Below are 14679 nucleotides of genomic sequence, written 5' to 3'. Positions count from 1 at the left end.
CTGGTTGTATGTAAATCTCTCAGCTTCAGATTTCCACCTTTCTGGGAGGTCTGCTCATTTGCCGTAGGGTTTGAGAGTTCTTTGTCCTCTGAGCCTATGGGCCCTTCGGAGTTGTGTCAATGGCATCAGGAAACACAGCCCTGAGGGGGGGTCTTCTTTACAAGGGGCCCCTCTCAGTGCCTGGCAGCCTCCTTGATAACAGGAACCTGGGAGGCTTGCTGAACAGGGCACAGTGACTTGAGTACACAAGGGCCGATGACTCTTGAGGGTCCAAAGCAGCAATCACAAGGCAGAGTCCAAGGGAAGCGGCCCTACCCCTGCTCCACCGCAGGGAAAAAGCAAACCTCTAGAGTTGTTTGGTGAGACTAAGTGTTTCAAAGAGTGGGTGTAAGTTTGGGGGAAGGCAGGAATCAAAAGTTATATCAGTGACTTGAAAAAGGCCACTTGATCAGCCTCTGGAGATAAGAACCAGACACTCCTGGAAACCCAGGCGTGGAGGAGCCGCAGACTGATCTGGTGTCTGCCCTGCTCAGGGTCTCTGCTTCCCTTCTCACTCTCTCAGTGGATCCTCCCCACGTGCCCAGCCCTGAGTTACACCCTGGAGACAAGGAGGGGAATCAAATGCAGCTCCTGCCCTAGAAAAGTATTAAAAGCACTGGGAGAGTGGGCACAGATGTTAGCTCTAGCTGGAGGCAAGTCAAGAGGGCCACTTGGAGGACACCATGCCGGAGGATTCCTTTGTTCCACAAATGTTTGAGCGTTGATTCCGTTTCCAGGCCCTCTCAGAGATGGGGAAGCAAGATGCCTGTTCTCATGAAGTTCCTGTTCTAAAGGAGTGGGATGGTCAATAAATATGCAACCAAAGAAATAAGACAATTTTACATAGAGAAGGATTATAAGCAGATAACTAAAACAGAGAATTATAATTTTGTGATAGAATGGTTAGGGAAAGCCCTTTCTCCAGCAATAATATTTAAGATGAAATCTGAACGACAACAAGCAATTATGCAAAGATGGAGAGAAGTGTCCTAAGCTGGAAGAGCTAGTGCAAATGCCCATGTTCAGCTTTGAATCTGAGTTGTCTACAAACACTTCCTTTCCTTGTGCCTAGCGCTGCGTCGCACCCAGACAGGGCAGCTGACGAATGTTCTGAATGACAAGGGAGGAATGAGGTGACTCAGTGTTGTAGGTGTTTAACCCCTTCCCTCCTGCTCCTAGTAAATTAAATATGAATGGAAGGGGGAACTAGGCAGAACAACCGATACACAGGTGTACGCCTGTACATGTGTGTCTGCATGAGCACGTGTTTGGTAGGATGTCTATGCATGTCCCTTCCAGAGACAAATATTTGGAAAGAACTGTCCTCTGGGATTCTGATCTATGATCTGGGAATCTGTGATTCTAGAGGATCAGATAGCAAAGCTATAGAGACAGATGCATGGGAGGGAGCAGTGGGAGGAGTCTGGGGTGTTGCAGTAGAGAGCTGCCCAGTGCTAAGCTGGAGACCCCACCAGCAGCCCTGGAGAACTGCCCAGGATACAGCGGTTCTAAGGATGGTTGTTTATTAATCTGGGGTTGAAGGCCAGTCCAGCACTGTCCCTGGTCACCAGACTAATTGGGGCTGACATTGCTGAGGCGTCTGCCAGAGGCCTAGGCTGGAGGACCAGGTTCCCTGCCATAGCCTCTGTGCTCTGAGGAGGCCCCTAGTAAGTCATTTCTGAGGACAGAAGAGGAGGCCTCGGCCAAGAGTCTGGCCACTTGGCTTGACCCTGGTGAGTTCCAGGCAGGGGCTGTGGTGGGGTTGTCAGGCCCCCTGAGGGCCTCTGTCTCTCTGACCTGGGACCTTGTGCCCTTCCTGGGTCCAGGTTACCATCTGCAAACTAAAGGTGGTCTTTTCAGCCAAACAGAAGAATGGAAGTGGGGTGTGTATGCCAGCAACATGTTTAGCTCTGGCTTTGGCCTCCCACATAATCAGGGGAGCTTAAGAGAGAGGGAAGGTGGAGAAGATTTGATCAAGAAAATTCCCTTCCGGGACTTCCCTGGCAGTCCAGCGGTTAAGAATCCGTGCTTCCACGGCTGAGGGCACGGGTTCCATCCCTGGTCAGAGAACTGGGATCCCACATGCCACACAGTGCAGCCAAAACAAAATAAACAAACAAACAAACAAACAAAAAACAACAAAAAAGAGAGAGAACATAAATAAATTTAAAAATTAAAAATCCTAAAAAAAAAAAAGAAAGAAGGAAAGAAAGAAAATTCCCTCCCAACTTCCTACTTCTCACTGAGTCCTGGAGGGAAGGAAGGGTTAAGGGAGCTGACAGGCCAGGGTGGCCAAGGACAGATGCAGTAGTTATGCAGGGACGTTGGAATTAGAGGTCAGAGAGGAGCAGAGGGATAGGCCCATGGGGGCTGGGCTGTGAGGCTTCCTGGAAGGGGACCGGCTCGAGCAAAGGCTGGATGGGAATCTGATGGCTGGATGGGGGCACAGAGCCGGAGAAGCGTCTCGGAAGCATGCAGAGGATCCTGCCAGGAGGAGTACGAGCTGACCCTGCTGGGCCCAGGGTGAACAGAAATTTTAGGAGCCTGGGTTCTGGCTGGAAAAATGGCCTCGCGGTGGAAAATCTTGAAGCAAGGGAAGGAGGTAAATCTAAGTGGCAACTGGCCAGGATCAATGACCAAAGAAGGTTCCATTCTCAGGGTCAGAACAAGTTTCCATACCTCAGGGTACTCTGGGTCCCGAGTCCCAGCAAGTGCCTGTCACAAAGTAGAGACTTTATGAAACAGGATGATTGACAGGTTGTTGGGGAAACAGCTGTGATTCTGGGGGTGGTTGGGGCCCTGTGGTGTAAAACAGATTTTTATGCAACACGAGACAACGGATGTTGTAAAACAGGTCCCGCCAAGCAATGGGTCACATGCTATAGTTTGAGTCTACCTTTAGCGTCCATAGGAAGGAGAAGAGGAGGGAAATTTAGTCTACTTAGGCCCTCAAGAAAGGGAGTTGAGAGGAGAGTAGCCAAAGGTCATGCAAGAAATGAGCTCTCCTTGCCGGGCCATCGGGAACAGGGCTTGTGTGGCATTTGTAGACCCTGTGGGCTTTCGTGCTTAGGGCTGCCTAACCAACTAAGCCTTGGGCCCACAGGGCATGAGAGCCCCAGGGAAAGTGGGCCCCTGTGATATTACTCTTGCATCTATATTTGTTTTAGCACTGATCTAACTCTAATACATCTTGCCTGTGCTAGTAATAGTTTTCCTAGTAGCCTGGGAGTAACTCAGGGCCAAGAGTTGTGACATCCCCCTCTGTGTCAGCTGCCCCGAGCACAGGGTCCAACACATCAGAGATGGTAGCAAACCAAATGAGATGGAATTATTTTCTTTGACTTTCTCCACTCTAAGGTAAGGACCATGTTCCTGTTTTTGTCACTTCCTGTCCTCCTTCTGTGTGTGGTGACAACATCCTGCTCAGAAACAAAAGCCTGTGAGGATGCCCAGAAGACCTGTTCAGTGGTGACCTGTGGCATCCCGGTCACCAACGGCACCCCAGGCAGAGATGGGCAAGATGGACCCAAGGGAGAAAAGGGAGAACCAGGTATAGGACAGGCCGCTCTGACTTCTTCAATCTTTTACCCCAACGGGAGGGTGTTCTCTATAAGGGACCTAGCACAGAGACATGAGGAGGCTCACCTTTCATTATGGTAGATGATGATTCCCTCAGAAAAACTCCTGTAAAAGGGCATTCTCTCCAAAATAAAGATGCTTCTCTGGCTCTCCAGGATCCCTCACTGCCACCCAGGAATTGGTGATGCTCAGGGAGCTGGCCCTTAGGACAGGCCATCCCCTGAGACGCAGGAGGATCTTTCTTCTTTGGATCACTGCTAGCTGAGTGGTGGTTTCTTGGGGTCAATCAAATATTGAGCTTTTGGAGAAAGAGAATGAGTGACAGACCCTGGGTCACATTTCCTTCCTCTTCCAACAGGGCCAGGGCTCAGAGGCTTGCAGGGCCCTCCAGGGAAAATGGGGCCTCAAGGAAATATAGGGAATCCTGGGCTTCCAGGACCAAAGGGCCAAAAAGGAGATCGTGGAGACAGTTCGGGTAAGGAGCTCACCGCAGCAAGTGATGTGGGCTGAGGGGACCCAGGACCTGGGAATTCCAGGGCCAGGTGGGAGGTGCCCCGTCTCCTGCTGCCCCACTGGAAGATGCTCAGCTCTGCTTCCTGACCCAGCGCCCTCATTCCTCTCAGTTCCTTGGGGCCCAAGGGGATTCCCACTGGTGCCCGGGTATAGACTTCCGAACCCTGCCCGCCTCACCCTCAGCAGACCTCTGTAGGACATGTGCCCTGGCCCTTCTTCAGCTGCAACAGTCCAGTATGTGGTTCCAGGCTGCAAGGGAGGAAACTGGTCCTCTCTGCTGTTGGATTTTGTCTGTTGTCACAAGAGTGGCATGAAAAGGGTTGGCCTCATAGGACCCCTGGATAATGGGGGACATCACAGCAACTTAGTTCAGAGTAAAATAAATTCAGTAACAATAAAACCAAAAGGATGACCTCTTACTTATATTTGTCCACTGGCCTATCAGAATAATAAACGTATTAAAGAGTTTGCCTAGAATAGGAAATGAAAATATGATTAAGAAAAATTTTCAAAAAGGAGAAAAATTAGCTGGGCCTTTTCTTATAAATAATTATAATATTGCAATATTTAAGCAGTATATGAAGAAAAGGATCCAGAGCTATAGTTTATGGTATTATTATTATTATTTCCAGAGTTATAGTTTACAATAGTTACTAAGTATATCTGAGAAGGCAGGAATACAGGTTTTTTTTCCCTTTTGCTTCTTTTTGTTTTCTTATTTTTCTGGAATACGAATACTTTTCAGTAAGCTAATTTTTTTTTTTCCAAAATACTCTGCTCTCCAATTGAGGGTCTTCTTCTAAATGAATACCCTCTCCCTATTGCTTTATAGTTGCCGAGGCTAAGCTGGCTGACTTAGAGGGACGGATAAGGAGCCTGAAATCACAACTGGATCACATCAAAAAGTGTAAGCTTTTTTTCTGTCCCCAATGTGTTCTTGACTCTAACTTTTTTCTCCAGGATGCTCTAGGTTTTGGGGGGACGGTGGAAAAGAACTTACACTTATGACAACTTATTATATACTAGGTGGGAATTTTCTCATAATTTGGTTTTATTCAATCGTCTTGCCATCCCTATTTGTGGGTATTACACCCATTTTATTTACAGGTGAGAAAAAAATAGGTCCGGGAAGTATAGATAATTCATTCAACAGCATACAGTTAGGAAGTGGGAAGGAGGATGGCGTGGAGGTCTGCTGACTCTGGAATCTTTGCTCCTTCCTTAGCACCCACAGGCCTCAGATGGCGGTCCATGCCTCTTTCTCATCCTGGTGCCCATGTCTGGCAGTGGGGCTCAAGCATGTTTCCCTAGGTCCACCTGTACTGGAACAGTTTTTAACAGATATTTGTCCTAAGGATGGGATATGCCAGGAGAGCCCCGGCTTGGTGCCAGGGACTTGCCTTCCACCTTCTTACTAGGATCTCACCAGAGGTGGTAGAGAATGGGGCTCAACCCCAGACTCCCAAGTTCCCAGAGAAGGGCTTTTTCATCTGCTGTCCCAGGCTGGGCTTGAAGCCAAGTCAACCTCAACTACATTTTGTGATTTCAGTGCAAAGCTTCTCCTTGGGTAAAAAGTCTGGAAAGATGCTCTACGTGACCAATGGTGAAAAGATGCCTTTTTCCAAAGTGAAGGCTCTGTGCGCTGAGCTTGGGGCCACCGTGGCCACCCCCAAGAATGCTGAGGAGAACAAAGCCATCCAGGACATGGCCCCTGACATTGCTTTCCTGGGCATCACAGATGAGGTGACCGAAGGCCAGTTTATGTATGTAACAGGAGGGAGGATGGGCTACAGCAACTGGAAGAAGAATGAGCCTAATAATCATGGCTCAGGGGAGGACTGTGTCCTCCTCCTAAGAGATGGGCTCTGGAATGACATCTCCTGCTCCTCCTCCTTCTTGGCCATCTGTGAATTCCCAGCCTGAAGAGGCAGATTCCTCCGCCCCCTCCTTGGCTCCCTGCTGAGGTCCCTGCTGCTCTGAAAGAGAATTCAGTGCCAGTTTCCCCATGTCCAGTGTTGATTCATTCCTTCATGGGGATGGGAGAAAAGCAAGGGGACATATTTGACTGTGGGGGGATGAAGTGAAAAGAGACTGACAGTGGGGCATGAGGGTTTCTGGTCCAGTCCAGTCCATGGCAAAGGACACCTTCTGTCCTGCCAAAGAGCACAGCATTGCGTCAGAGTCAATCTCAGAAAAAGCGCATTCAAACCCTCTCCTTTTTTAGTGAGGACACTGCAGCCCAGCAGATGGATCAATGGAGGTCCACATCTGTGTCTGAGCAGGCAGTGTCTCAGCTTCCAAGAGATCCAATTCCCATTTTTCCAAGTTGCCACTACCTGGTGTCAGAGTCTCCTTCCCATGGCTAGCCCAGCCCTGTCTACGACATGAGTGTTGTTTTTAGCTGTTCATGAGCTATACACTGAAACTGTGACACCTGGCAGTGTCCTACATGGGTGACAGCGAATAGTCCTAGGAATCCCCTCACTTGCCCAAGTGGCTGTGGCCTCCCAAGGGTCATTAGGGTGATCTTGAGAACAAAGGGCAGCCTTCCCTTCCCGCATGCTTTTAGGAGACTCTTTTGATATTGTGGCCTATGCCGGTATCGCGGGAGGAGGCAAATGGTCAGGCAGGCTGGGTCCTTCCGTACTAGGGCATCATCGGTCTTAATGCCTCCATGTTCAACATCCCCTTTCTTCTGTGACATCCTCATCCCATTATAGGTCAATGGGTCCATTATTCTTAGAGACAAGAGGGAAGATCTCCCTAAAGGTGCATTTCACACACTGGGGGGCAAATGATGCAGCCATCCAGTCAGCAAATAAAACCGCCCCTCTGAGCAGAGTTCTGACACCATCTTGGCCCACAGTCAAGCTCATGACCGTGGATGTTCTCGAGAAATCTCAGGGTGGACGGAGCTGAGATTCTATGGAGCCCAGGCAGCAAACTGGGGGAAGAGGGTGAATTCCGCTTCCAGCTGTATGCCAATCACAAAATGAGACTGAAAATATTTCATGAATGGGCTAAGGGCCACTTTAACTTCATGAAATATCTTTGCTAAATTAGTTTTCCATTTTATTTTTCTTTGTATCCGAACTACCAGAGGGAGCGCCTCACACTTGGTAAGTGCTTGATGAGTGTTTGTTGCATGGGTGCACCAAAGAATTACCAAATGGACGAGTGGGTGGGATACTGCACATTGAATATTATAGGGTAGAGTTCTCTCTGAGGTGTGCTTCTTCTGTGAGGCTGTCGGGGTAGGGGTGGGGTGTGCTGAAGACATTGGGGCTGGCAGGGGGAGGAGGACAGTACCTGTGTCCTCAGCCTCTGGCCCACTTAGACTGTCACATCACTGAATTTTCAACCTCGTGAAACTCTTCTTCAGGCACTGCACTTGGGGGCAGTGAGAAGGGTACTTTCGTGATGTACAGCAGAACGATTCACTATTTGCACTTCAAATCCAGACTGCTTGCCAAAGGAATGGGAAACTGCCTAAAATTTAGAGGCACATATGAAACCTAGGTAACGTAGGTTATGGCAAATAGAAAAAGGAAAGACCAGAAAGTTTTTAGAAGGAAAGAAGATACATGTAAGACAACCCGAACAAGAGAATTATCATAATCAAGCATGAAAGTTGCACCTGCATTTTCTCATTGCCAAGACAAAAATGAGAAAATGGACAGGTAACCATTATATCATTCTTTCTATTTTATGTAAGGGGGGACGGGGACCATGTCTACCCTGAGATGATTGTCTCCTTTGTTTATACTGTGTATAAAGGTCAGTGTACAAGACGCAGTCATGTGCTTCACAGGAATTGTTTCCCAGCATGTAATGAGTGCCCCCTCAGTCAGGGAAATGCAATAAAAATCTGTGGATGAGCTCAAATTCTTCCATTTCCCTTTCAGTCTTCTCCTTCTAGTTCCTTCCATGGTGCTCCCTTCCCCCTTCATCCCTCAATCACTAGAGCCTCACATTCCTACTCTGAGAGCTTTCTATGCCACCCAAGACCTGACCCTGCTCCCCTACCCTTAAGTCATCCCCAGTGGACATGAAGCTTTCTCCCCAGGCTCTTGGACATGTGGAGCTGGTTCTCCCCCTGACCTAGCACCTGATCGTCTTTTCAGATCTCCTCTCTCTAAATGTATCCCCTGGCCGGCATTCTTCCCTCAGTCTAGGATTGAGGCAACAACCTCCCTGTATTTACTTCCCAATTCTTATCAGCAAGCAGTGGGCAAATCAGCTCAAGAGAAGGTGGAGTTAACCTAAAAATGGATTCTCATGAGAGTCCAAGGATAGAAACTACAGTTCATCCAGGCTTCCCAAGACCTAAAACAAGAGGGAAATTATGGATTCAAGAATACTGTCCAGACCATCTCTTTCACTCTCTCAAGGGCTGAGGGCAGGCTGTTTTCCTTTACTAGGGGACATGTGATGATTGACATCTCTTGCACAGGGGACCTATTGAAGCCAGGTGCTCCAAGGACAGACCTCAGGGGCCTCGGGCAGCACATTCCCCTTGGGACTTCAGGACTCTGAGCAACTTCTTGAGCCCCGTTGTTTGTTCTCGTGAAATAGGAGTCTTCGCCATGGCATGCTGGCTCCCTGGGCCTCAGTTTCCCTATCTGTAAATTGGTCAGTAATGGCTTCTCCCTTTTAAAGCTGGATGAATCAATGATCCCACACAGATGCAGACCTGCAGGGCCCTTTCAGGCGCAAAGCTGCAGGATCCGAGAACTGTCTTCCGTTTTTGTTACCTGCCAATTTTTTCCAAACTCATTGTGCCCTGAACACTTATCACCAATTTCTCAGTTCTATAGAAAGTCAGTCTGAGTGAGTTAGAATGGCAAACACACCCTGCTCTTGAGATGGGGACTTTGAGTTTAAATTATGTCTATAAGTCAACAGTCTCCCACGAAGGTATATAGATACAGCCAATGTGATTGCAATTTGCTTCCTGTACTAGAATGAAAATAACTACCAAAACTTGCAACATACAAGGCCCAGGCTCTGGCCTGGATTCTGGATCCTGGTACGGCAAGGCCTTGTTCCCGCAGGACCGACTTTCTCTGGAGTCTTCCAGCTCTACTATTCTCACTTTTTAGCCATGCCCAAGCCAGAGGACAGGGGCTTGGGGTACCAGCTGAAGGCCTAGCACTCACACTCCTCAAATCCCCTTCCTGCCCAGGACCAGCCTGCCTCCCTTCTCTGGCTGTCAGAGGTGGGCGGGAACCAGGGTTCACAGTTTGCTCATTGCTGTCAAGGTTGTTTGCTCATTATTGTGTAACTGAACTATGCTTTAGAACCTGCCAGGAATCAGGGATTTTTTTTTCTTTCTTTTTTTTTCTCATTAACCAGGAAGGGGTTGAACATTATCATGGAGTGTGGGCTGGAGATGCCGGAAAGTGGACTTTGAAAATTGATGTTGTCCTCCTAACCCTAAGTTGCTGGTGGGGTGCTGGGAAACGAGGAGGATCTCAGGGTGGGGTTCCACCTGGACTGGGTGCCCTTAGTCATGGTGGCAACCTGTGCGGGGAGGAGAACAGTATCTCTAACTATGGACCCGTGATTTGTCCAAGCAAATACAAGTGTCATGCTCAAAAGCAGTGAAATGCAAGTAAGCATTTATTAGCCTAACAAACGCCTTGGGCTGGGCCAGCTGCCACCGACCCCAAACCCAGCCTGCCCTGTCCTGGCAAGCACAGCGCTTATGCCACCTCATGCAGCTCTCAGAGCAGCGACCCACAGAATTGCCTGGAATGCTAGCCAAAGTCATAGGCTCTCAGCTCCACTCTGCACCCAGCGAATCAAAATCTCAGAAATCTGTTACGTTCGCGAGGCCCCGAGGTGACCCGGGTTTTTTGTCAGTTTGGGAAACGACTGCCCTAAGAAATATAGTCACCATAGCTGCTTTCTGCCTCCCCTTCACTTTCACAGGAGGGCCTAGAGCCAGGAAGCCAGGCTTCTCCTTTCCTTGTAGACCCTTCATGAGGTGAAGGGCGTCCTGCTTCCCTCTGTACACTTTTTCTTCCATGTTTGTTGAGATATAACTGACATATAGCACTGTATAAGTTTAAGGCGTACAGCCTGATGATTTGACTTACATACATCATGAAATGATGATCACAGCAAATCTAGGGACCATCCATCATCACATATAAATAGTGCTTCACTCTATATTGTCAGACCTGAAATAATCTCCTGTCAGCTGATCGACGTCACTAGTAAAAAGCAGCTGCTAACTGAAATCCTTCCCTGTGCATTTCCAGGGTCTTCTTGTGACCCCTGGGAGTGGGTCTGGGCCTGGAACAGCCCTGGGGAGCGTCAGAGAAGGTGAGGCCCTGGGCAGGTGAGACTCTGGGTGGGGAATTGTGTGTACATGGACTTGGGGGTATTCGCCTGTATTTTTGAGCGTGTGTGAGCGTCTGTAGGAAAACCAACAGACCCAGAGCTTGAAGTTCCCAGCATCCTGTTGTTAGGGGGCTCAGCCTCTGCCCTGCCCCCAGCCTGTGTCCAAGCTGCTCTCTGCACACCCTTCACTGAGGACCATTGGCTCTGAGTGGTTCCAGGGGCTCTGGGTTCTCGGTTATGGACTCAAGGGTCCGCAAGCGGCTGTGAGTTGTGTGCTGGGACCCGCTAGGGCTGTCTGGGTGCTAATATGATCCCCCGCCCCTGCCAGGTCTTGGATTGTATGTCTCCACTACCCCCCACCCCAGAATCCCTATCTGACCACTGAATCAAGGTTGACCCAGCCCCAGTCACCATTATGATGCCCTATTTTATTTTCTTATTAGCAATTATAGTCACCTGAAATCAACTTGACCATTTACTTGTTTAAGTTATGTCAGTGTAGCAAAGTCAATGAAGAGCCAGACCACCTGGATTCAAACCCTGGCTCTACCACATTGTAGCTGTGTGACCCTGGGCAAGTCACATACACTCTCTGTGCTTTAGTTGCCTTCTTGGTAAAATTGGAATAATAACAGTGCTCACCCCACAGGGTTTTCATGAGGGATAAATGAACCAAACAAATAAGGCACTGAGGTTAGCATGGCCTGCAGGAACTGCAGGCAGGCGTTCATTCTTGCTGCTCTTGTGATTATTAGGAAATTCGATCACTCACCTCTGCAGTCCCAGGGCCTAGAAAAGGACTGGGAACCACATGCACACTCAATAACTGTTGAATAAAGAAAAGAATGAACAAATGAATGACTGAATCTAAGTCCTCCCCCCAAATGAGTGTGACCCAACTCCCTTCTCTGGAGCTTGACTCAGCTCCAAGCTGGATCAATGAGAGAAGCAGTCAAATTTATTTTGGAATACGGCTGTGGGCACAGCCTCCGTTCTCGGGTTATTGGGTTCAGTGGCTTTGTACCCCGCCAGCTACAGCCTCCTGCTGTCCTCTGCTGGTGTCTCTAAGACAGGGCCAGCAAACTCAGAGCTCATATGGCGAGCCAGGTGAGAGGCGGGGTCCCGTGAACCCCTTGTCTTCGACTTCAGATGATCCCGTTTTCCTCTCCTCCCTCTTTCCCCGGGTTGCTACACTCCCTTGGAATGCCTTTGCCTAAAAGTCCCTACCCTGCAGGGCCAGATGTCCTTGCCCACTGGGTGACCACACGTCTCTGGCACCCTGGACCCAGACAGCTTAAGACCATGCTCACAGTTACATGGTCATTCTAGATCAATGCACTGAGGCTATGGGCTAAATTCCAGATAAGAGAAAAAGCAGTGCCACTTTCCTCCTCCCTGACCAGGGAGCTGTAAACTCCCTGGAGCCCCAGGGCAACAGGTGTCAAATCTGACCCCAGGCCACGAAGTAAAGGTTAAGGGAGGGCTGAGGAGAGATGCCAAATTCCCTTCATCCTTGCCCTGTTTAATTATGACCAGTGCCTGAAAGGAGATGAATATATTGTTTTAAAGTTCTCTTAATCTTTCTCATGTTTGTGGTTATAGCACCTGTTTTATCTCTACTACTCTGCCTGTTGGTGTTTTGTCTTTTTGGGTTTTTTTACATAGATTTATCAGGAGATATTTTTCTAATTTGCCTTTTAAAACGTCTGGTTTCTGGGTTAATTGATCATTTCTTTTATTTTTTAACTATTTCATTAATTTCACTTTTATATTTATTTGTTTTGGCCTTTATTTTTTGTTGTTTTTAAAATTTGTTTTAAAAAGATGAACACTCAATTCAATTATTTTCGGTGCACCTTTTTATGGTTTTTTAATTTTTAATAACAAAAGTAAAGTATATTTTCCTCTGACTATAGCTTTAACTATAGCTCATAGATTTTGGATACTTATTACTGATTAACTTGATTAATTTAATTTAATTAATTTAATTACTACTGAGATTATGCATTTTTTCATGTTTCCATACTATTGGCCATCAGTATTTCTCCTTTTATAAATTCCCTCGTCTCATTCTTACTTATCCCATTTTTTTCTACTTAGATATTAATTTTCTTATTGATTTATCTGTTATGTACTTTGCAAATAAATCAGACTTTTCTGATTTTATGTTGTGTTTTACTTTTTGGCAGAGACGTTTTCTATATTTTTGTGTGTAGATATATCAATATTTTATTTGGATTTTCTTCTCTGATAGTCTTAGATAGCTCTTTTCCCTTCTAAGACTACATAAACCATTACTTACATTTTCTCCTGATTTTGATAAATAACTAAAAGAATCTGACTTCATTTTTCTTCCAAATGCTTAACTTTTTAATTCAGTATTACTAATTGAACAATTCATTATTCTCCTACAATTTGGGTATTCTATTTCTATTTTTATCAGGCATATATAAGATATATATGTATGTATATGTAAATTTGGACCCGTTTTTGGGCTGTGGTTTTTTACATTGTTTTATCTAGTCCTGTGTCAGTAATACACTGTTGTAACTATGTTAGCTTTCTAAAACCCTTTAAAATAAAATGACCACGTCCATTCTCCTTATGTTTTTAAATTAATGTTTATGACTGTTCTAGGATGTTTATTCTTTCGTCAGAGCTTTGGAATCATTTGATGAAGTCCTCACAGCCTCAATCACTCTTTTTTGGGGGGGTTGAATCTTTGGAGAATTCACATCCCTCTCAGACTCTCTGTAGCTGGGGACCAGGCATCCCAGGCTTGCACAAAACCCACCACTGGTTTTCTTCCCTTTCCTGCCCTGGGCCATCTTTCTGGTCACAGGATGCGTTTGCTTGGCCTGAAGTTGTCATCTGAACTTTTGGCCCTGGCCTGGCCCCAGCCACTTACCCCTGAAGTGAATGAAGTATTCAGGGGGTTAATAAATGTGCAGAAAGTCTGGCAGTGAGGTCATGGTGCTATTTCCTCATATCAAAGAGCCTGGAAGCATCTTGAAGGCACTTTCTTCAGGCCTACGAATAGACTTATAAGCAGGAATTAAGGATTTCATTCATTCAACTCTTCTACTTATTCACTTGATCCATTCTGTCTCCTTCCTAAATAAATAGGAAAAGTACCATTCTGCTCAGGCAGGGCCCTCTTGAGTCCTTCTGTGCCTCCAGGCAGTCTGAGAGAGACTATACTACTTAAGTAAATGGAGATCAAATATGTGAGTATTCAAAATGTATCCAGTAGGGATGGGCTACACATGCTGCAGTAACAACCCCCAAACCCCAGTCAAAATCCAAGTGGATCTGGGTGATCCCCAAGGGCAGTTGTTTTCCATCCATTTGCTCAGGTGTCCAGAATCCTGGCTCGTCCAACTTAATAACCACCAACACTTCTGTGCTCACCAGGGCAGCAGAAAATTGGGCATTTCAGAAATGTGCACTTGCCCTCAACTGCTTCCATCCAGAAGGAATACATGTCACAGGGTAATGCCTGCCTCCATAAGGCCTCTCTTATTGAAACAGTGAAAAACAATAAAATCTACCAAAAGGTACCAGTTATTAGCTATACAGAGGCCTAATAGTCACAGGCAATTAGATTGAACAATAATAAGTGTCTTGGTCTCTGAGTATCTTGGTGCCTTCACAAGAAGATGGCTCTCCTCTATTCTCCTGGTTAAAAGGCTCTATAATCCATCCACTCATTCCCAGTCTACCCCTTGAGCACCTGCACTGCCTGTTGCTGAAGCACAATTCTACAGCTGATCTCTAATGTTAAGGAAGTGCAGGCCTGTAGCATATGTGAGGGCATGACCAGCTGTTTCCATCTGTGTATCCAGTGCCTGGATAAGTCTTTGGCATATAAATTAATATTTTATTTCTTCTGATAGGTACCTGGTATCTTTGCTGTACTATATAAAACACGAGTAACCCAAAAAGATCCAGTACACGATTCAACTTGAATTAAGGACATCTGGAAGGTAATAGTGATTAAGAATGCTCTGAATGTAAGCAACTCAAATGCCAGTGATTTATTTATTTATTTGTTTTTTAAAGTTAAGTATTTTTTAAATTAATTAATTTATATATTTTTTGGCTGCGTTGGATCTTCGCTGCTGCACGCGGGCTTTCTCTAGTTGCGGCAAGCGGGGGCTACTCTTTGTTGCGGTGCGTGGGCTTCTCATTGCGGTGGCT

The 14679-nt window shown here is 46.7% G+C and overlaps 1 protein-coding gene across 1 annotated transcript; it reads left to right on the top strand.

The window, feature by feature from the left end:
- Positions 1-716: 716 nt before the first annotated feature.
- On the top strand, positions 717-6137 carry LOC101289647 (mannose-binding protein A-like). The gene is made up of 5 exons (XM_004273029.3): positions 717-1772; positions 3397-3589; positions 3977-4093; positions 4964-5038; positions 5681-6137. Exons 2-5 carry the CDS (start codon positions 3406-3408, stop codon positions 6052-6054), a joined length of 750 nt encoding a protein of 249 aa, XP_004273077.1. The 5' UTR covers positions 717-1772; positions 3397-3405; the 3' UTR covers positions 6055-6137.
- Positions 6138-14679: the final 8542 nt, after the last annotated feature.

This window comes from Orcinus orca, chromosome 14 (assembly GCF_937001465.1).
Source record: "Orcinus orca chromosome 14, mOrcOrc1.1, whole genome shotgun sequence".
Classification (NCBI taxonomy): Eukaryota; Metazoa; Chordata; class Mammalia; order Artiodactyla; family Delphinidae; genus Orcinus; species Orcinus orca.
Note: the sequence above shows the minus strand (reverse complement) of the source record. Positions and strands in the feature narration are given on the sequence as shown.